Source organism: Nematolebias whitei, chromosome 8, assembly GCF_014905685.2.
Source record: "Nematolebias whitei isolate Nwh7 chromosome 8, NemWhi1, whole genome shotgun sequence".
NCBI lineage: Eukaryota > Metazoa > Chordata > Actinopteri > Cyprinodontiformes > Rivulidae > Nematolebias > Nematolebias whitei.
Window position 1 is genome coordinate 51,769,586 of NC_056505.1, and position 21,344 is coordinate 51,790,929.

At 44.3% G+C, this 21,344-nt stretch overlaps 1 protein-coding gene across 1 annotated transcript in view; it reads left to right on the forward strand.

The window, feature by feature from the left end:
• ncaph (non-SMC condensin I complex, subunit H) overlaps nucleotides 1-21,344 on the forward strand; it is a 152,176-nt gene that overhangs the window by 4,863 nt on the left and 125,969 nt on the right. Inside the window, exon 4 of the mRNA XM_037680782.1 lies at nucleotides 10,096-10,213. Within this exon, the coding sequence (XP_037536710.1) occupies nucleotides 10,096-10,213 (118 nt within the window). The remainder of the gene's footprint in view (nucleotides 1-10,095; nucleotides 10,214-21,344) is intronic.

Here is a 21,344-nt window from a genome sequence, read left to right on the forward strand (position 1 = left end):
ACTTTTAATCCAGGTTACAATAATCCACACTTTTAATCCAGGTTACACTCTTCCCTCAAGGACACATTTTACAAAGCAACTACATATTGTGCAAGTATAAAGACATGTATATATTTTTGTGTACATTTATTTTTTTAAGCTATTTGACTAACGTATTTTTTATTCAATATTTTACTAACAGAATAGTCAAATAGCAACCTGTTTTTGTGTGCCAATTGCTATGTCAGTCAAATGTTCAATTTTGGAATAAAGGGGTGGAAATTAAAAAGTTTTTTTTTTTTTTTTTTTTTTCCGATTCATCGATTAATCGAAAAAATAACTGGCCGATGAATCGATTGTTGAAATAATCGTTAGTTGCAGCCCGATTTCCAACGTTGAACTCCTCAGACAATGGTTGCTACAACTAAATGTCTGAGGGATGAGTCTTTGTTGAAGAAAAAAAATACAAGGTGTATTCAGGAAATGAAAACACAAGTTCTGATTTGTCTCAGAAAGTCCTGAAGAAATTTATCCCGATGCTGCTCAATAATCCAGGTAGAAAAATCTAACAAAGTTAAGTCTGGTCCTCTGGATGGATTCATAAAAAAAAAGTAAATAAAATAAAAAATTAAAACTTCTTAAAACGTTTTGTCTTTTATCCAAAAGACTTCTTCAGTCTGAGGAACTGTAACAAACTCAGTCTTATAAATAGCTCCTTACAATAATGGATCATTAACACACTGATGGCTGTTTACTATTCACAGGAGGCTGAGTGATACTAGCAATAACAGCATTGTAAGAGGGGGACAGTTGAACACGGAGGCTCCGCCCAGTTTAATGATGGACGATTTCTTTTCATGATGGCCGCCTTTACTCCTCTCTCAAACCATCGTTCCTCTCTATACAGGATGTGAACATCTTCATGGAATGGAGTAAAGGAAGCCATGTTTGTGAAGAGAAACCAAACCATCTGGTTGGTCCACTATGTGAAGGTGTTATTTATAAGACTGAGTTTATTGCAGCTCCTCAGACTGACCAAATCTTTTGGATAAAAGACAAATATTTCAACTAGTTTTTAATTGTATTTTTATTTTTTTTCTTGAATCCAGCCAGAGGACCTGCCAACTTTGTTAGCCCCTGTAGAACTTATTACAGTAGTCCCTCGATACTTGGGGGTTGGACTTTCGCAGACTCTTTCGTGGGTTTTCAATGTACGATTGTACACGACTGACTGATTGATGGAAGGCGACCAACCAGAGCATTGTGCTGAGGGGCGGACTAGCCATCAATGGCACCAGGACATTTCCCGGTGGCTTGGTCCGCTCCCTGAGTAGTAGCAATGGGGAAAGACAAACCCCACCCCTTCCCCTCCTTTCTCTTTATGAGGTTGTGTGTCACAGCAGAGCAGACACGACAGGCAGCATGTTGTGTCTGCTCTGCTGTGACACACAGCCTCAGACAAAAAAAAGGGGGGGAAGGGGCGGGTATGTCTTATACCTGAGTGAGCCACACGAGCGACATGGATTCTTAATTTAAAGAATCAAGCACGACCTGAACAGAGCCCTTAGTGCCCCTCAGCGATGACTGAGCAGACCAGGACACTGGGAAATGTGCCGGTGTCCTGCTCAGGGCGCTGACTGGCTCAGTAACTGTAGCATCAGTGTGTCTCCTTCGCTCTTAGAATAGAAAATGCCTCCCACAGATGATCAATTCAGAGAGTTTGGTACATTGTTAAGAACGTTGCAAGAGTGTGGGAAGAGTTTTTAAAGCCTTAACATGACTGGCTATTGTTGTGTGTACGTCGTCTGTGGTTTTTGTTTAAAACAGGTCTCTCTTGAAAATGAGTCGTCACGACTCCGTGAGACCCATCCATCCATCCATCCATCCATCCATTTTCTTCCGCTTATCTGGGGTCAGGTCGTGGGGGTATCAGTCTAAGTAGGGAGGCCCAGACTTCCCTCTCCCCAGCCACTTGGGCCAGCTCTTCCGGGGGAATCCCGAGGCGTTCCCAGGCCAGCTGAGAAATATAGTCCCTCCAGCTTGTCCTAGGTCTTCCTCTGGGCCTCCTTCTGGTGGGACGTGTCTGGAACACCTCACCAGGGAGGCGTCCAGGAGGCATTCTAAACAGATGCCCAAGCCACCTCAACTGGCTCCTCTCGCCCTATCTCTAAGGTAGAGCCCAGACACCCTGCGGAGAAAACTCATTTCGGCCGCTTGTGTCCGGGATCTCATTCTTTCGGTCACAACCCAAAGCTCGTGACCATAGATGAGGATAGGAACGTAGATCTATCGGTAAATTGAGAGCTTCACCTTTTGACTGAGCTCTCTCTTCACCACAACAGACCTGTACAGCGCCTGCTTCACTGCAGATGCTGCACCTATCCGCCTATCAATCTCATGCTCCATTTTTCCCTCATTCATGAACAAGACCCCAAGATACTTGAGCCCCTTATCCACAGGGCTGGTTCTTGTTGGACCCTGTTGTGTCCAGTTCTGGTGGGACTTCTTTTTTCCTGTCTCCACAGTGCCCATAGTTCCCGTTTAGTGGGTGGATTGTTCACCTCTAGTGGGCGGATTGTTCACTTCTAGTGGGCGGATTATTAATATCAACGCACCTTAGCAGCTGGTAGCGCTAGTGCTACATTAAGCTCTTTTTTTAAGCACCACTAACATGTATTAGAAGAAGAAGAGCCGGAAAACAACACACAACCAAAATGGATGACCTCCTTGATCTCCGCCCTCCACCAATGAATATGCCCCCTGACCAATCAGTGACCTACAGTGCGCTGATGTCACATCTAGACCCAACAAGGACCAGACCTGGGACCTCAGAGAAGTAGGTCCCAAAAATGGGGTGGGTTCCACCGCTGAAGGCATTGTGGATAAACCACGCAATTGGCCTGAACTAGTTACATAGGAGCCCCAAAAGGCCTTGTGGATAAGGGCTATAAACTCCTCCACTTGGGGCAGGACCTCCTCCCTGACCCAGAGAGGGCACTCTACCCTTTTCCGGCTCAAGACCATGGCCTCAGATTTGGAGGAACTGATCTTCATCCCGGCCGCGTCACATTCGGCTGCGAACCGCTCCAGCGATAGCTGTAGATCACGATCTGATGAAGCCAATAAGTCCACATCATCTGCAAAAAGCAGAGACGCGATCCTAAGGCCACCAAAACGGATCCCCTCAACACCTTGGCTGTGCCTAGAAATTCTGTCCATAAAAGTTATGAACAGAATCGGTGACAAAGGGCAACCTTGGCGGAGTCCAACTCTCACCGGGAACAAGCCCGACTTACTGCCGGCAATGCGGACCAGGCTCTGACACCAGTCATACAGGGACCTAACAGCCTGTATCAAAGGGTCCGGTACCCCATACTCCCAGAGTATCCCCCACAGGGTTCCCCAAGGGACGCGGTCGAACGCCTTCTCCAAGTCCACAAAGCACATGTAGACCGGTTGGGCAAACTCCCACGCACCCTCCAGGACCCTGCTGAGAGTGTAGAGCTGGTCCAGTGTTCCACGACCAGGACGAAAACCGCACTGCTCCTCCTGAATCAGAGGTTCGACTATCCGACGGACCCTCCTCTCCAGAACCCCCGAATAGACCTTACCAGGGAGGCTTAAGAGTATGATTCCCCTATAGTTGGAACATACTCTACGGTCCCCCTTTTTGAATAGGGGGACCACCACCTCGGTCTGCCAATCCAGCAGAACTTCCCCCTATGTCCACTCAATATTGCAGAGTCGCATAAGCCAACACAACCCTACAACATCCAGAGCCTTAAGGAACTCCGGGCGAATCTCATCCACCCCTGGGGCCTTGCCACCGAGGAGCTTTTTAACCACTTCGGTGACCTCAGCACCAGAGATTGGAGGGCCCGACCCAGAGTCCTCAGGCCCCGCTTCCTCAGTGGAAGACGTGCCGGTGGGATTGAGGAAGTCTTCAAAGTATTCCGCCCACCGACCCACAACATCCCAAGTTGAGGTCAGCAGCACACCACTCCCGCTATAAACAGTGTTGGTGGCGTACCACTTTCCCCCCCGAGACACCGGATGGTGGACCAGAATCGCCTCGAAGCCGTGCGGAAGTCATTCTCCATGGCCTCTCCGAACTCCTCACATGCCCGAGTTTTTGCGTTAGTGACCACCCAAGCCGCATGTCGCTTGGTACCCATCAGTTGCTTCCGGGGTCCCACAGGCCAAAAAGGCCTGATGGGATTCCTTCTTCAGCCTGACAGCATTTCTCACCGACGGTGTCCACCATCGGGTTCGAGGGTTGCCGCCGCGACAGGCACGACACAACCTTGCAGCCGCAGCTCCGGTAAGTCGCCTCGACAATAGAGGCACGAAACATGGTCCACTCAGACTCAATGTCCCCCACCTCCCTCGGAACATGTTCAAAGTTCTCCCAGAGGTGGGAGTTAAAACTCAGTCTCACAGGAGACTGCCAGACGTTCCCAGCAAACCCTCACAATACGTTTGGGTCTGCCAGGTCTGACCGGCATCCTCCCCCACCATCGGAGCCAACTCACCACCAGGTAGTGATCAGTTGACAGCTCCGCCCCTCTCTTCACCCGAGTGTCCAAGACATGTGGCTGCAGATCAGATGAGACGATGACAAAGTCGATCATCGAACTGCGGCCTAGGGTGTCCTGGTGCCAAGAGCACATATGGACACACTTATGCTTGAACAAGGTGTTCGTTATTCACAATCCATGACGAGCACAGAGGTCCAACAACAGAACACCGCTCGGGTTAATTTCAGGGGGGCCGTTCCTCCCAACCACACCCCTCCAGGTCTCACTGTCTTTGCCCGCATGAGCATTGAAGTCCCCCAGCAGAACAAGGGAGTCCCCAGGAGGTGCACTTTCCAGTACCCCCTCCAAGGACAAAAAAGGGTGGATAATCTGAACTGCTGTTTGGTGCATAAGCACAAACGACAGTCAGAACCCGTCCCCCCACACGTAGGCGGAGGGAGGCCACCCTCTCATTCACCGGGGTGAACCCCAACACACAGGCACCAAGTTGGAGGGCAATAAGTATGCCCACTCCTTCTCGGCACCTCTCACCAGGGGCAACTCCAGAGTGGAAGAGTGTCCAGCCCCTCTCAAGGAAACTGGTTCCAGAACCATGCATAGATGTGATTCCAACTATTTCTAGCTGGAACCTCTCAGCCTCACACACCAGCTCAGGCTCCTTCCCCACCTGTGAGGTGACATTCCACGTCCCAATAGCCAGCTTCTGTAGCCGAGGATCAGACCGCCAGGGTCCCCGCCCTCGCCCATCACCCATCCCACATTGCACCCGACCCCTTTGGCCCCTCCCACGGTGGTGAGCCCATGCGAAGGGGGACCCACGTCTCCTCTTCGGGCTGTGCCCGGCCGAGCTCCATGGGTAAAAGCCCAGCCACCAGGCACTCGCTCGCGTGCCCCACCTCCAGGCCTGGCTCCAGAGTGGGGCCCCGGTGACCCACGTCCGGGCAAGAGAACATTAAGTCCATTTATTTTTCTCTTCATCGTGGTCTTTGGGCTGCACTTTGTCTGGTCCCTCACCTTGGACCTGTCTGCCATGGGTGACCCTACTAGGGGCGTAAAGCCCCTGACAGCATAGCTCCTAGGATCATTGGGACACTCAAACCCCTCCACCACGGTAAGGTGGCAGGCCAGGGAGGGGCTCCGTGAGACCAACCAGTAGAAATGAAGGTCCAAGGAATGAGAACATGTGACGCCTCTATAAGAAAACGATAACGTGTAAATAAATTGTGGGTTCATAGTTTTAATCAGAGTCATAGGTTCTTTATTTGTCATACGCACCACATGTGGTACATGTGGTGGAACAAAACGGTGTACACAGGGTCCCAGTTACATCCAACAAAAGTATAAAATGTAAAATAAAAACGGTGATAAGATCTAAGATATTAACTAAGAAAAACGTTAACTAAAAATATGCTCAACACTAGTAGCATGAAAACAATAGGCCCAACAGCAGCACGAACACGAGTGTGTGTGAGCACGCATGAACAATGGTATAAAACATGTTTTTTTCTCAACGCATAATATATCTTACTCAAACTGGGGTCCCTGGTGGTTTGTGAGCTGGTGTTTGGGGATCTGCAAAAAAAAGTTTTTTACAAGCAGAAAGATGTTTAACAACCCGTTAAAATACAGTAAAGTGCAGGAAATCACATCTACTTTATTCAAAAATTTCTGGGGGAGGGACCCCCCCCCCTGCTATTTCCATTCCATCATCAATTGGTTTACAAATGAACCTTTTACTTGGTATGACTAGTGCTGTTATGGTTCTGTTCAGTTTTATCTAAAGAGTTTTCTGTAATAATTTGAATTAGTGTTGATATATTTATTATGTTCATTATGTGAATAGATAAAGTTTCAAAGTGGTTTATGAAACTGATCATTTCCTCAAAACTGTTCTGGAAGTAGAAATAAAACATGTTCTTGTGTCTTGAATGAAAAGAGAACACATCTCAAGTATTTATGTTACACACGTTTCCACTGCATTACACACAAATAAAAGAAAATATTTTCAGGGTTCCTCCTAGATAACTTGTCATTGCGGGGCGCTCATCTCCCCTGATTTTTTTTTGTCCGGGCGGGGGGAGGTCTATGGACAGAGGCATATCCTGAGCTTTGCAGTGCGCTCTTTATACTGACAGTTTTAGAGGGAGGGGGGACAAAGACACAGCCACGCGCTGTTTGCACTGACAGTTCTTTTGGTGGGGGGTGGAGACAGACACATCTGAGCCATGCGCTGCTCGTACCAACAGTTTTCGAGTGGGCCGGGGGTTCAGCATGAGGGAAAAGACCGCCTTTAGCTTTTAGCTTGTGCACCTGCATTGTGAGCCGCTAGCGTTACGTACGTCAGTGTTGACAGGGGGTTGGGCTGTGAATCTCTGTCTGGCAAATTGATTTGATTCCGATTTTTGATGTCACGATTCAATTCAAAATTGATTTTTCGATTCAGAAACAATTTTTCTATTGAAATGGTCATAAATTTAGTTTCAATTATGTAACTGACAAGCTGAAAAGATTAAACAACAACGTCAACAAATAGAACATTTGTTTAAAACAATAATTTTAGGTTCTTTACTGTATCAAATATTTTTTATTCATTTTAAATTTATACCAAAAATAGGAACAAACTATAGGAGTGCATAAAATTCTGTAACTTAAATTACCAGTATTACGTTAGCTTAGTTGCCTGGATTTTTCTAAAAAAAATAAAATAAAAAAAATCTAGGAACAAATTATCCGTCCGTGTCACTGGTGCCCACATCAGCCATCACTGTGTGAGAGGCGGGGGACACCTGGACAGGTCTCCAGTCCATCACAGACAAATAATTCAAAATATATAAATATAAAAGTAAACAGACTTCAGCCTACCATAGTATATTAACCTTTAACTCAACATGAAATACAGACTTCAGTTATTTTAACCACATTGCTCTAACATTTGTTATATTTTCAAAACTTAACCTAATATGAAATATACAGACTTCAGTCTTAACCATATTGATTCATATTTAGTAAATCCATCCATCCATCCATTATCTTTACCCGCTTATTCCATTTTGGGTCACGGGGGTCGCTGGTGCCCATGTCCAGCAATCAATGTGCGAGGGGCGGGGGACACCCTGGACAGGTCTCCAGTCCATCACAGGGACACATAGAGACAAACGAGACAAACAACCATTCACTCTCTCTCTCTCTCTCTCTCACACCTAGGGACAATTTAGAGTTTCCAATCAGCCTAACATGCATGTTTTTGGTCTGTGGGAGGAAACCGGAGTACCCGGAGAAAACCCACGCATGCACGGAGAGAACATGCAAACTCCACCCAGAAAGGTCCCTGGACTATTTAGTAAATCTTTTAACAAAATTTAAAAACCTGTGCAAGTTTGCACAAAAACATCTGAACTATAATTTATAAACCATAAACTGTATCATTTAGAACTGGCTCCAGGTGATGTGTCTCATCTCTTCAACATGTTAAAAAGACAAATTACATGAAGTTTGTTGAACAACTTGTCAATAAGTTTTAGATTAATATGAGAAATAACAGTTACCTTTGAGCTGCAGCTGCATCAGAGCTTCTCCCATTTGTTGTTTCATGGTGAAGTTGTGGAGCTGCTTTATTGCTTAAAAAAATCTACATGAAGTAATAACGTACGTTGGGTCGAGCGTATTCAAAATAAACCTGAACCCCTCGCCTTCGACTGTCTGCTCGTAAATCCTTTCTGCAAGTGATGGAGAGGGAACTCTTCACAGCCTTTGGAGAATCAGCTGGAAGTTTGTTGCAGAGTTCTTTGGTCGGCTGCTTCGCTTTCATCTTCCGCACATTTTGTCGTATTTCCAAAATAGTGTACCTCAATTTTATTTTCCACTTCTTGTAAACAACTGTGCTCTTGTGAAGCTCTGTCTTCCCCCAGAACATTGTAGGATCTGAAATGATATCCTGATGCATGCTCAATAATCCAGGTAGAAAAATCTAAAAAAATTAAATCTGGTCCTCTGGACATTCAAAAAACAAAGCAAAACAATGTAGAAACATTTCTTCTTCCATCCAAAAGACTTCCTCAGTCTGAGGTGCTGTTTTCAGCTCAGTCTCTTAAATAGCACCTTCTCAGAGTGGATCAACCAGTTTGCTGCTGACAACCAGAACCAGCTGCTTACATGCTCAAGAAGGACCATCAGACTGAGGAAGTCTTTCGGATGAAAGACGAAATGTTTCTATATTTTTGTTGTTGTTTTGTTTTTTGAATGTCCAGAGGACCAGATTTAACTTTTTTTTAGATCTGAAATGATTTTTAAAGACGAAGGAGCAGGTTGACCAGTACAGGCAAAAGAGAGCACATTACACCAGTTCTGGCCTCACTGTACTGGTTACCGGTTCACTTTCGAATCCAGTTCAAAATACTCCTGTATGTCTACAAATCACTGAACAGTTTTGCCCCCCATCTCTCTGATCTGCTAGAACTGTATGTCCCACCGCGTTACTTGAGGTCAGCGGACCAGTTGCTCCTCACAGTTCCAGGATCTCGTCTTAAGTGCAGAGGTGACAGGGCCTTCTCTGTAGCAGGACCAAGACTTTGGAACGAGTTACCTCTGCTTGTCAGACAGGCCCCCTCCCTCTCGGTTTTCAAGTCCCGTTTAAAAACTCACTACTATTCAGCAGCTTTCAACACCAGATGATCTGTGTTTTGATCCTGTATGCTCCACACTTGTTAGTCGTCATTAACTGCATCGTTTTTATGTCTATATTCTGATTTACCTCATTTTGTATTTTGCTTTGTGTGTTACCTGTTGTTCTGTCTGTACAGCACTTTGGTTGGCTTTGTAGCTGTTTTAAGTGCTCCATAAATAAAATGGTATGGTATGGTTGAATCGCGCTGTCTCCCTCCTCCATGCTAGCAGGCTCCATTCAGATAAAGGTAACTGGCTAACTAGCTTGCTGTACGGTGGCCTACAAAAGCCAGAATTTTTTTGCGGCTGAACGGACATGTAATGCGATATACTGTACGCTCGGGGGTAGGAGTGGAAAAAAACAAATGCATTTTTGATCTATTAATGGACCTTAAGAATCGATTCAGAATTGCCAGGACTAAGAATGTAGATTTTTAAAAAAATATATATATATATATATATATTTTTTTTTTTTCTGCACACGTAGTGAGGGGTTGGTAGACGGGGCACTCGGTTCTGTTGACAGGGCGGCGCGCCCCGCTTGTATAATGGTAGGGAAAACACTGATTTAAATAAACATGAGGGTTATGAGGTGTTCCCTGAAACTTTTTCCCCCCTATAAGTGGTCCCTGAACCCAAAAATGTTCAAGAACCTCTGTCTTCTAGAACTCAAAGTAAGTTCATTCAACCTTTATTTCTACAGGGTAGTCCCGCTGAGCCTCAGGGACTCATTTACAAGACACACCTGACTTGAACAAAGGTTCATGACAACAAAGACAACAGTAGACAATCATAAAAGAAAGCTTATAAATTGAGAAAACAAATGAAAGAAAATGGTATTAAAAAAATAAAACGACTAGATTGTAAAGCAATGTAGAAAAGTAAACAAGTTATTTGTATCATGTGTGTTTGTAAGGTGGCTGCTGGCACTCTGGATGCCAGCACAAAGATCTACGCTGTGAGGGTGGATGCTGTTCATGCTGATGCCTACAGGGTGCTGGGTGGTCTTGGGGCTGAGACAAAACCTGGAGATGGTGAGACCCTGCTTTGTACTACCTTAATTCTTCGACTACAACGTGGTGTCCATTGAACAGTGTGTAGTGAACTAAGCGTCCGGTCAAGACCTGCCTCTGAAGACTTTCATGGTACAGGAACTGTTATTTCATTGATTTGAATCCAGAAATACAAATTAGCTCATCCAGAGACTTTCTAATTGTATCCTGAACTAATCAATTGAAAGAACACTCTCTTTTTCATATTATCATTACTATTTTACAATGTCTTGATAATCAAAAGTGTGTTTAGTTCATACCATTTTAAATGTTGAAGTGAACCACTCATTTTAAATCAACTGTGAAACAGTATTAATGATTTTTAATCCTCATTCAAAGTAGAAATCAAGTTAAATGTCTATTTACAAAGTAATTATGCATTTTTGATCTTCTGTCTGAAATGAGAGAGTGATGTCGGTCAAAAGTCGGAGACAGTAGCAAACAAGTTTATTGGAACGAACTGTCATGTTTTTAAATCCTCTCAGACAGAAACAAGAAAACTGGCACCTGTAAGTCTGTCATTTCTCCAAAACATTTCTCTGTCTGTTCCTAAACATCTCCGCTGTTTTTCTGACTTGTAATGACCCTCTGACGTCACTAAAACCACACCCCTGTTGGTTCTTTCAACCAATCAGGACTTCCCAAAAGTGACCGGAAGCAGAACTCTTTAAAAGTTGAGAACAGAAGTTCCGAAAGTTTGGAAGTGCTGGAAGTTCTTCCGAGTCTAGTTGGGATTATGGAATGACTACATCTGAGTGGAACCGTTGACGGACTCACAGCTCATATGAGTCCACCCGGGAGGTGAGCGTGTTGTTGAACGGAGTACCGTCACTACTTCAGACGATTCTCAGCTATCCTAAGGAGACGCTGAAAGGTAGCGTTGAAATGGAACTCCGTACCGGAGCTGACCTATCTTCTGCAAAGGTAATGAGTCGCTTCACTACCGAGTGTACCGAGGCTGAGCTGGGGTCGGATGGAGGGTGCTGTTCCTCGTCAACACTAGGGGTGCACCGATTTCAATTTTCAGGCCGATCACCGATTTTTTTAAAGTCTGAACTGCCGATTCCGATTTTGGCCGATACCGATTTTTTTTTTATAAGCAACAGTGTCAGGTGTTACAAGATCACAATGCACCTTCAATTTACCAATCTTATTTTATTGTAAAACATACCCTTGAAAAATACCCTAGAAACAATACAAACTTGTTGTTTTAACTTGTCATGAGGTAGTATTCTGAAATATAAATGAAGTTTACACAATTTTTGTTAAAACTATAAAATTAACTAAAAAAAAAAATGTTCGGTTCCTTCAACTCTTTCACTTGTTACATTTAAAAAAAAAAAACTTAAAAAGATAATGCAACAAGTGTAACATTTTCAAGTCAGTGGGTAATAAGAACTAACACTGGCACAGGTAAGTTTGTTCTCACAGACTTATTCCAGTCACTTTCATTAGTGGCAGGTTTTTCTTGATGAACAAAAGCATTTCTGCTTTGTCACCAGACAGGCAACTTCTTTTCTCATCTACTACATGTCCAGCCAAGCCAAACAGGCGCTCGCTTTCAACGCTTGTGCATGGGGCAGAGAGATAGGTTCGGGCAAGTAGAGCAAGATGACGGAAACGATTTTCATTGATCTTCCAGTAGACCAATGGGTCCTGGCTCCTTTGGACAGGAACCTCAGATAGGTAGTTCTGTACCTGCATAGCTGAAGGGCTGGCCAGCTGTTGCTCCTGTTCAATGTTCTCCTTCAAGATTTCGTCGTGAGCTGCAAACAGTAGACTACGCCTTTTGGCTGCAGGTTCATCGATATCAGGAGGTCCCACTTCAGAGGATGTTCCTGCAGCAGGTGTGCATCTGGTCTCCCCCTCTGCAAGTTTGGTCAAAAGGAGCAGTTTCACGTCATCTTTCACCTCTGCTGAGAAGTAGCCATTCTTGTACCTTGTTTTGCATAAACAAAGAAAGAGGGGTCAATCATTGTGTTTTGTATACATTAACAGTTTTTATGACTTGCATGTAAATAAAGAAATGCATTTCAATCAAGAAATTTTTATTTTTAATTTAATTTAAATGTTTGTTGAAATATAGTAGTAGGCTAAAAGTAATTATGGCTAAAATAGAATGTTAATAGTTACTTGCCTTGGATCCAGAACAGTGGCCAAGCTGTACAGGGGCTCATGTTCAATGTTGCTGAATCTTCTCACAACAGCCTCCAGCAGCGTAGCTTTGGCTGTACCCACGCCACAGTCTGCTCGCTTGCCTCTCCAAAATCCGCTTGAGTGCAGTGATGGCTGGGATGACATCTGCTGCTGTAGCTGTTGATGAGCTAATCTCCTTTGTGAGTTCCTCAAAAGGTGCAAGAATGGTGAGCACATTGTCCAGTAGCTCCCACTGGTGTGCTGTGAGTGTGGCTGGTAACTCATGCTCAGCAGCATACACGCCAGTAGCACGTCTCTGCTCCAACAGCGACTGCAGCATGTAGACTGTGCTGCTCCACCTCGTTGAAACGTCTTGCTGTAATCGTTTCCTGGGTTGACCTAACTGTGTCTGTATGTCATAAAGTCGGGAATAGGCAAGTGATGAATGCTTAAAATGTCCAACAATTCTCCTTCCTGTTGCCACCATGTCTGTGATGCTGCGCTGCGCCAGCTGTCCCTCATTTACAACCAGTTGCAGTGTGTGTGCCAGGCAGGGTAAACTTTTCAGGTTGATATCATCCCGCGCTTTGGCCATATTACGAGAATTATCCCGTAAAACAACGTGAACTCTTCCATTATCGATTTCCCAGTGATTCAGCATCGCCTTAAACTCTGCTGATAAATTGGCCGCAGTGTGAGACCCCGCCATTTCTTTACAGTTTAAGAGTACTTGATGACGTTCGAACTGTTCGTCAATCCACTGTGCAGTAAAACTTAACATGGACATTAAACTTACATCAGAAGTCCAGATGTCTGTTGTAAAGCTGAGTGTATTTGTATTAGCTTTTAGCAGGCTGCGGGTGTCTCTCGAAACTTGGCTGAACAACTCCGGTAATGCAACATCAGAAAAATATTTCCGACTCGGCATATTATATCGTGGGCACACGTGCTGCATCAAGCTTCTAAAACCTTTGTCCTCAACGACTGAAAATGGCTGGTTGTCTAATGCCATGAACTCCATCACTTTCCTCGTGGTAGCTTTGCTCTTTTCGTTGCTCATAAAAGCTAACAGCGACCCACCGACTGCCTCTTTGTTAGTGCTAGCTTTAGCATTAGCCTTAGCATGGTTGCTCTCTTCAAACATTGCATACTTGGCGGCGTGGTGATTTCTTAAATGGCGAACGAGGTTTGTTGTATTAAAGGTTTTGGTGGTGGCTCCACCACGACTTACTTCGGCTTTACACGAATTGCAAATTGCGATCTTTGGCTCATTTTCTTTTACAGCGTAGAACTTCCAAACCGACGACATGGCTGCTCCGAGTGACCTGTGTGTGAGCTCTCACAATGGAGCAAAAGGGGACAGCAGCTGATTTTCAGACCTTTCCGGAGGCAGATAAGATCGGTGGATAAAATCGGCTTCTCATTTAAAGATCGGCCGATCGCCGATCTCCCCAAATTAAGGAAATCGGGGCCGATCGATCGGCCGGCCGATTTATCGGTGCACCCCTAGTCAACACACTTTCCCTCATCCATCTTTTCCTTCCATTTAAACTCCTTCATTTCCATCTTTAAAACTCTTCTATCTTGCCAGTAATTAATCCAGATATCTTCAGAAATGTCTGTTGTTTTTATTAAGTAAAACGTGCCAAGTTTTATTAATCAGAGCTGATAGCATAATCAAGTGTACAATGTTTTGATGTTAAATTTTGATTCTGTTAGTAAATGACCACATTCATTTTGATGGGTCAAAGAAAATTAACGTCTCATGTCACTGATTAGACCATCTCCAACACAGTACCTCTGTCACATATCTGTCTAGTAGCTCGAAAAAGTGAGAACCCGTTATTAAATATTGATTGTAGTGGAGCTCTTAAGCTAACTGAATCTAACCTAGCCCTATCTCACTACATATCTGGTGGCCCAGACGGGTCTCTAAAGAGCTTCTCGTGACCCGCTATCCGCCTGTTTGGACATTTTTTGGCCGTACGAATGTTTAAAGAGGTGTGAATTAAATGTGACAGAGTCTGTGTCATTGAGATGTACGCTGAGTGTTGGCATGAAAAGTCTAAGCTTTGAGCTTGATACAGCATGATTCTGCTTGTGGTGTTCAGAGAGCTGAAAGTGATGTCAATGTGTTCATTTTAAAGCTAAAATTTGTACATCTGTTGTGTAACTAAAGCTGGCATGCTGTGGTAAAACGCTTCTTCTGTTTAAACTGTAGCAGAGAAGGGGGTTCTGTCTGACCCGGTTCTGTCACTGGACTCGTTGAACGAGTCGTGTTTTGAATGGATAAAACGCTGTTTTGAAGCTGAGCGCCGTCTCGGACCACAAAAATGCTGATTTGTTACATTTGTAGCAGTAAATTGTGCATGTTTGAAGTTTTATGAGCGAGTTGACCAGACTTTTTCAGGCTAACTGCTAACACTGCTAGCTGGAATCACGAGCTGTGATTGGTTGAAAACCGCTGTTTGGGTCGCTCTGATTCGCTGAGAAACGGGTGACGTGTCTGCGTTCACTCCCTCTGATGTCAGATTGTAAAACCCACCCCGTTGCTCACGTGTCTATGAAGTCACGTGACCCCGGAAATGAATCTCGGTTCAACCGAAGCCTCCTCTGTGTTTAAAATCGCTACATGTGGCCTGCCGCTGTTCCCAAAACTCATGTTTCATGCAAAAAGTTTCTTTTAGTTCATAGTGCCAGGTTTATGAGTGACTGTTTTAAATAGCGAATTTCTGGTATATAGAACTGCTTAAAAAGCGTTTGAAAACTAAAGTTGCTGTGAGACTTTTAGAAAAATTGCAGGTTTATTTAATTTTAAGTGCTTTAGAGTAAATGTACACTGAGAAGCCTGGTTCTTGTATCTGTTGAAAAATAAGCACATTAAGTAACACTGCCAGAAGGAGGCATTTACTTAAAAATATTCATGCATTGGGGTGAATCTTAAAATAAATGCCCATTCCTTTGAATAAGTTGACTTATGACAGTACTATTGAGTGAACCCAGAGCTAAAATAGTGTGTGAAACTCACGGCTCACTTGAATATAAATATTTACCTGTTAAAATATCTGAAGTTGGCAAACTGGTTAACCAGATAAGTGCTAAACGGTGAATAACCATGGCTGATGTGACAGAAAAGACTATTGATCCTTGTGTGATGGATTGGTTAGAGAGAGCGTTGGTGCTACTGACAGAATCCTTAGATCCATATGGTGTACAGGTGGACAGCATGAACTCCAAAGAGTTATTGGAAGAGCTGAAGGGTGTTGCAGCGGTTATGACCTCTACAGCTATAACAAAATCAAGCTATGATCAGCTGGCTAAGTCAGCACTTTTGTTGAAGGCAACGTTTTATAGACAGGCGAACAGGGCTGACGACCTTGAAATAAGGTTAAACTGCGAAAGAGAGGAGTACCTCAAGTTCATGGCACAGTCTAAATTTGATCAAGAGGCCAGTGCGAATGAGTTACAACGTGAGAGGGAGCTCTCACAAGCTCAGCTGTCGTTACAAGCTCACTCATATGAGGAGAAGATGAAGGAGAGGGAGGTCAAGTACCAAAAATTGTGTTCAGGCAACGATGTTCTGCAACAACAGTTACAGCAGACATCACAAGCTCTGGAAGGGTGCAAATTGGAAAAAGAGGCGTTGGTTGAACAAGGCTTGCGTTTGCAGAGTGAATGTCTTACATCACAGGAACGCTTGAAAGCCTGTGAGGCGAAACTAGCCGCTGCAACAAATAAAATTTCTGACGTGGGGCGAGGTGATCTAGAACTCAAAAATGAACAAAATCAGAGTCCAGGTCACCCAACACCACCTGTTCTATGAAATTATCTTTAACAAGATAGATACAGGTTAGAAAAAGGTCGGAGTAATGAATAGAAACTCTCAGGCTGTTTTCTGCTAGAATAATAAGTGTCATTTATTAAACCGCCACAGATACAGCAAAACAATGTACATTCAGTACAAATCAAACATTGATGTGAAAACCCCTCACCGTGACACAAGACCGAGGAAGCCGTTATCAGTCCAAGTAGAAAGGTAACATCAATTCAGGCTGGGCATCTGGAACCGGACCCGCAGCAGACTTCGACTCTTAATTCTGGGTGTTACTCTTTTTATACTCCCCCTATGACTGCGTGACGTGCGGGCAGAGCAAACATGTTTTCCATCATCAAGGCAGTTTGTACAGCAGAGCGATGGCTCATAAAAACATGTCTTTCAAACCCAAGGTCGTGGGTGAATGAAAGACCTGTCTACCTCAAACTCCGGGTCACTGTAACCGCAAGATGGGCCAGATCTTGCGGCAAGAACACCCCCGGAGGCTTATTTTCATTCCTCCAAAACACATCTGCAGTACAGGCCTGATTTGCACAGATAAGCTGCATATAAAATGAGTATAAAATAAGTATAAATTGACATAAAAGCATCAAAATAATCATTCTTGTATCACCAGCTCAGAAGGATTTTGCTGCACTTCTTGCTCTTAATCCCATTCCATCACCTCCACATCAGTCTAGCGACATACCTCCACGTACAGTTTTGATTCCTACGATACAGATAAAACAGGCTTTGCTCCCAATTTCGGATTTGTACAAAATTGCAAAATATGTCAATCGATTTGAGCCAGGGCCAATGGGTTCAACTGACGCTAAGGCCTATCTAGACAACCTTGACTTCCAATTAAGAAGCTATCCCAACGCTACAGTTGAGGATAGAGTAGGTTTGATCAGGCTCACTTCATCCAGGACGGTGTTTTCCTTCATAGAGCGTCAACCTGATGCCACAAGAAAGTATTACCGCCTGTTATGTGCTGCTCTTATGAAAGAGAATTCACCTTGCACGGGACCTGGCGGGTATCCAGTCGCCGACAAGGTCGTGCAAGGTAAGAATGAGCACCCCAGGGCATATTATTCCAGGATTTTGCAGGCTTATTTTGGTTATAGGAATGAGGCCAACATGGAGGAAGAAGAACCGTTTAAATACGTGTTCAGCAAAAATCTCCACCCTGACATAAGGATGTCAGTGCAAATGATGGCTAATTTCAGAGAGAAATCCATCAGTGAGATAAAAAGTTGTGCTGTGAATGTCTTTGAAGCACGTTCACAGGCCAAAACACCCATTGAGGTGTACCCAGGTGCATGGATTCCTGCCCAGTCATTGGAATTAGAAGGAACGAGAGCTTCGACTCCCTCTCCCAAAAAAGGCGAGAGGAAACGAGGTTTCCCAACAGCCAAACCACGACAGGTGAGTGCCCCCTGGTCCAGACGAGATCCTACACGGTTTCCCAAGGAACCAGAGGATGAACGATCGTACCAGAAGGGTGGGGTGGGTGGGTAAATGCCCTAAGGGTAAAGAGTATGGCACCAAGAGTGACCCATACAACCAGGGATCCCACTGGGAACCCCATAGGGGGGGGTACTGTTTTCCCCATCACGTCGGGCTGAACAGCCTGAGACGAAAAAGAAACAGCAGCAGGTCCAAGAAAAGAACCACAATCCTCTGAGCTCGGACGAGACAGACGAGGTGCATCAGTTGTTAGACTTGTTGGAAGGTGTTGCCACGGACAAACAACCTAACGCTTTGTTTAGCCGAGATAATGGCAGTCACACGTGCACAGGCTGCAGCCAAACCGACTGACAACACAGTCTCTGTACAACCCGTGCTGACTGACCCAGACATCATCCAACTTCAGAAGTTGGATCCTGCGATAAACTCTATGATACTGTACTTAAACGCTCCGTCCGAAGCCGACCTGGATTCCAATCCAGACCTTAAAGTCCTCTTTCAGCTGCGCAAACAACTAAAACTAATCAAGGGCATCCTAACTTTTGCTTATGGACCGACGTCCTCATCCGTGTTTGTGGTTCCCCATGACCACAGGGGGGTGATGTTAGTTCATGCGCATGACCTCCCGTCCGCAGGACACAAGGGAGATAACGCCACGCTGAAAGCATTAAAACAAGTTGTTTATTGGCCTGGAATGAAAAAGGATGTCAAGAACTACATAAAAGGGTGCCTGGTCTGTGGCCAGTTTCAGCCATCCAGACCACTCCACAGAACACCACTGCAAAGTAGAAACATTGCATTCCCATGGTCCGACCTCCAGATCGACTGTGTTAGACCACTTACTAAGAGCACTAGAGGAAATAAATATTTTCTCACGGTAACTTGCGCATTTACCAAATGGGTAGAATGTCTACCAGCTCCTAACGACACAGCACAAACAACTGCTATGTTACTAATGAATCATGTATTTTCAAGGTTTGGACTTCCCCTCAGCGTGAACTCAGACCAAGGTACACACTTCACAGGTGAAGAGATGAAAGAACTGTGGAAGATACTAGGCATCAAAGTCAACTTCCATGTTAGCTACCACCCACAGGCCTCAGGCCAAGTGGAGAGAGCAAATAGAACTGTGGTAAGTATTTTGAAGAAATACGTAGCCGCTAACCACAAGGACTGGGACGTGAAACTCCCTCTGGTCCTCATGGCCATAAGGGCCACTCCACACACATCGACTGGCATCTCTCCCTTCGAAATGACGACGGGTCAACAAATGACTCTCCCTCTACACCTGTTGTACCAACCAGGCGATGCCGCCATGGCAACAGCCTACACCACACAACAATACATGAATGACTTGGAAGAACACTTTAAAAACACCTTTGCGTTTGCCCAGAGAAACCTGGAAAAATCCGTTGAAGGACGAAAGGCGCACTATGACCAAAAGGCCTCTCACGAGGAACTCCAAGTGGAAGATAGGGTCTGGTACTACACGTTCGCCCCCACAACCGGGAAAGGAGAGTCCGGGACCGGAACTTTCGCCCGCAAACTGATACCCAGGTGGACTGGACCCCACCTGGTAACAGACAAACTGTCTCCAGTTGTCTACCAGATCAAAATCAGCAAAGGCCAAAAAGAGCCAATTGTTAAATGGGTACATCGAAACCAGGTTAAACTACACAAGGCGTTCAATAACTCCACAGGAGACAAAGATCTCACAAACTCAGACCTCGTGGGAAAAAGGGTCATCCAAGCAGAAACTAAATAAGTCTAAGCTTAATTAAGTGTTAAGATAACAACTCAGACGCGATAACGTGATCGAATCTGACAATCAGAGTGAGTGTTGCAGTGAAACGTAGTTTTCTAGTTGCTTAATCACTACTGTTGTCGATGTTGAGACATCGTTTATTTGGTTTTTGGTATTGTTTCTGTACACCCCCCAGCAAGAATGAATTTTGTGTTTACTTTAGTTGGAGACTAAGAGGACTTTAACTGCCAACATTCAGTTCATTTGTTAAACTTCAAATCTTTGAGGAGTCAATGTAGATTAATACTACCTTAAGTACGATAACCTACATTTTTGTCTCACGACGCTCAAGCTGAACCTACTCGAACAATCCTATTCTGGGGGTGGGCTAGCTAATCCTTCAGTTGAGTCTCGCCATAGACTCCAAAAAACATTTAGCGGGAAACCAAAAACCCAAACCTCAAGTCGTTCGTCTAAAGGGACAACAGACAATTGAACCAAACTATATTTTGCCATGTAAATCTAACTTAAACCAAGTTAGGAATGGAAAAATAGTTTGGAATGCCCTTCTATAGGTATAAATCCCTATATATAATTTTTCAGCATGACCCACCCTTTAATTGGTACCTGTAGCTGATCTAAACCATGATAGCTTACACACCAGGTACATATAGGTTAAGGTCTTATGTAAAATCCCACTCATAAGCCCAACTAAAACCACATAAATGCATAACACATTGAACCAGAATGGCATCCACTAGGAACCACCAGCAGCAACCTTCGCTGAAGGGACCTACAACTCCAACGTGGGTCTCCAAACTCCATCCAGTGGTCGCCTCTGCAGTTCAATCAAGGGAACCCCTCTGCATGCTGATCAATCAACACCTCCAATCGTTGTGGATTTATCGTTGTGGATTATTTGACTTTTTCCAATGGATTACAGACTTTGTTTCCAAGGGGTTAAAGCGTTACTGCAATGGAATTACCAACAACATTGTGGAATTACCTAAACCGTTGTGGGATTACCTTCTTTGACTTTTGTTTTCCTCTTGCTGCATTACATCAAGATCAAGGACATTCGGAGGCGTAAGTTCATGTTGGAATTCATCCCCATGGACAGGCAATGATTTCCAAAGGGGAACAGTAGTGAACTAGGCCTCCGACAACAATTTGTCTCTGAAGACCTTCAGGGGACAGGAACTGTTATTTCATTGATTTGAATCCAGAACACAAATGATCTCATCAAGAGACTATTTAATTGTATCCTGAATTAATCAATTGAAAGAACACTCTCTTTTTTATATTATCATTACTATTTTACAATATCTTGATAATCAAAAGTGTGTTTAGTTCATACCATTTTTAAATGTTGAAGTGAACCACTCATTTTAAATCAACTGTGAAACAGTATTAATGACTTTTAAACCTCATCAGATTGATCATACAGTTAAATGCCTATTTACGAAATAAGTGTGCATTTAGCCTTCTGTCTGAATGAGGAGTAGTAGTGGATGTCGGTCGAAAGTCAGAGACGTGTTATTAGAACGAAGCGTCTTGTTTTTAAAACTCGCAGACACTAAATAACTTCAACTGGCACCTGCGTTGTCTCACCTCGTCATAAAATTTCTTTGTTTGTACTAACCGTTTTTTTAAACATTCCTGCTGTCTCTTGACTTCTAGTGACCCTCTGACATCACTAGAACCACCCCCCTGCTGGTTGTTTCAACCAATCAGGAAGTACCACGTAACAGGAAGTGTATACTCCTTTAAAAGGAACACTTCGTGGAACTATTCAGTCAGTCCTGGAGTTCAGTCCTAGAACTCAGTCGGAGTCTTAGTCTTAGTCTTCACGAGTCTTAGTCTCTTCTAAGTCTTTCTGGAACTTTCGGTCAGAGATGAGACTCACTTAAGCAGCAGATGGATGGGACCATGTGAAGGGATCCCTCCAT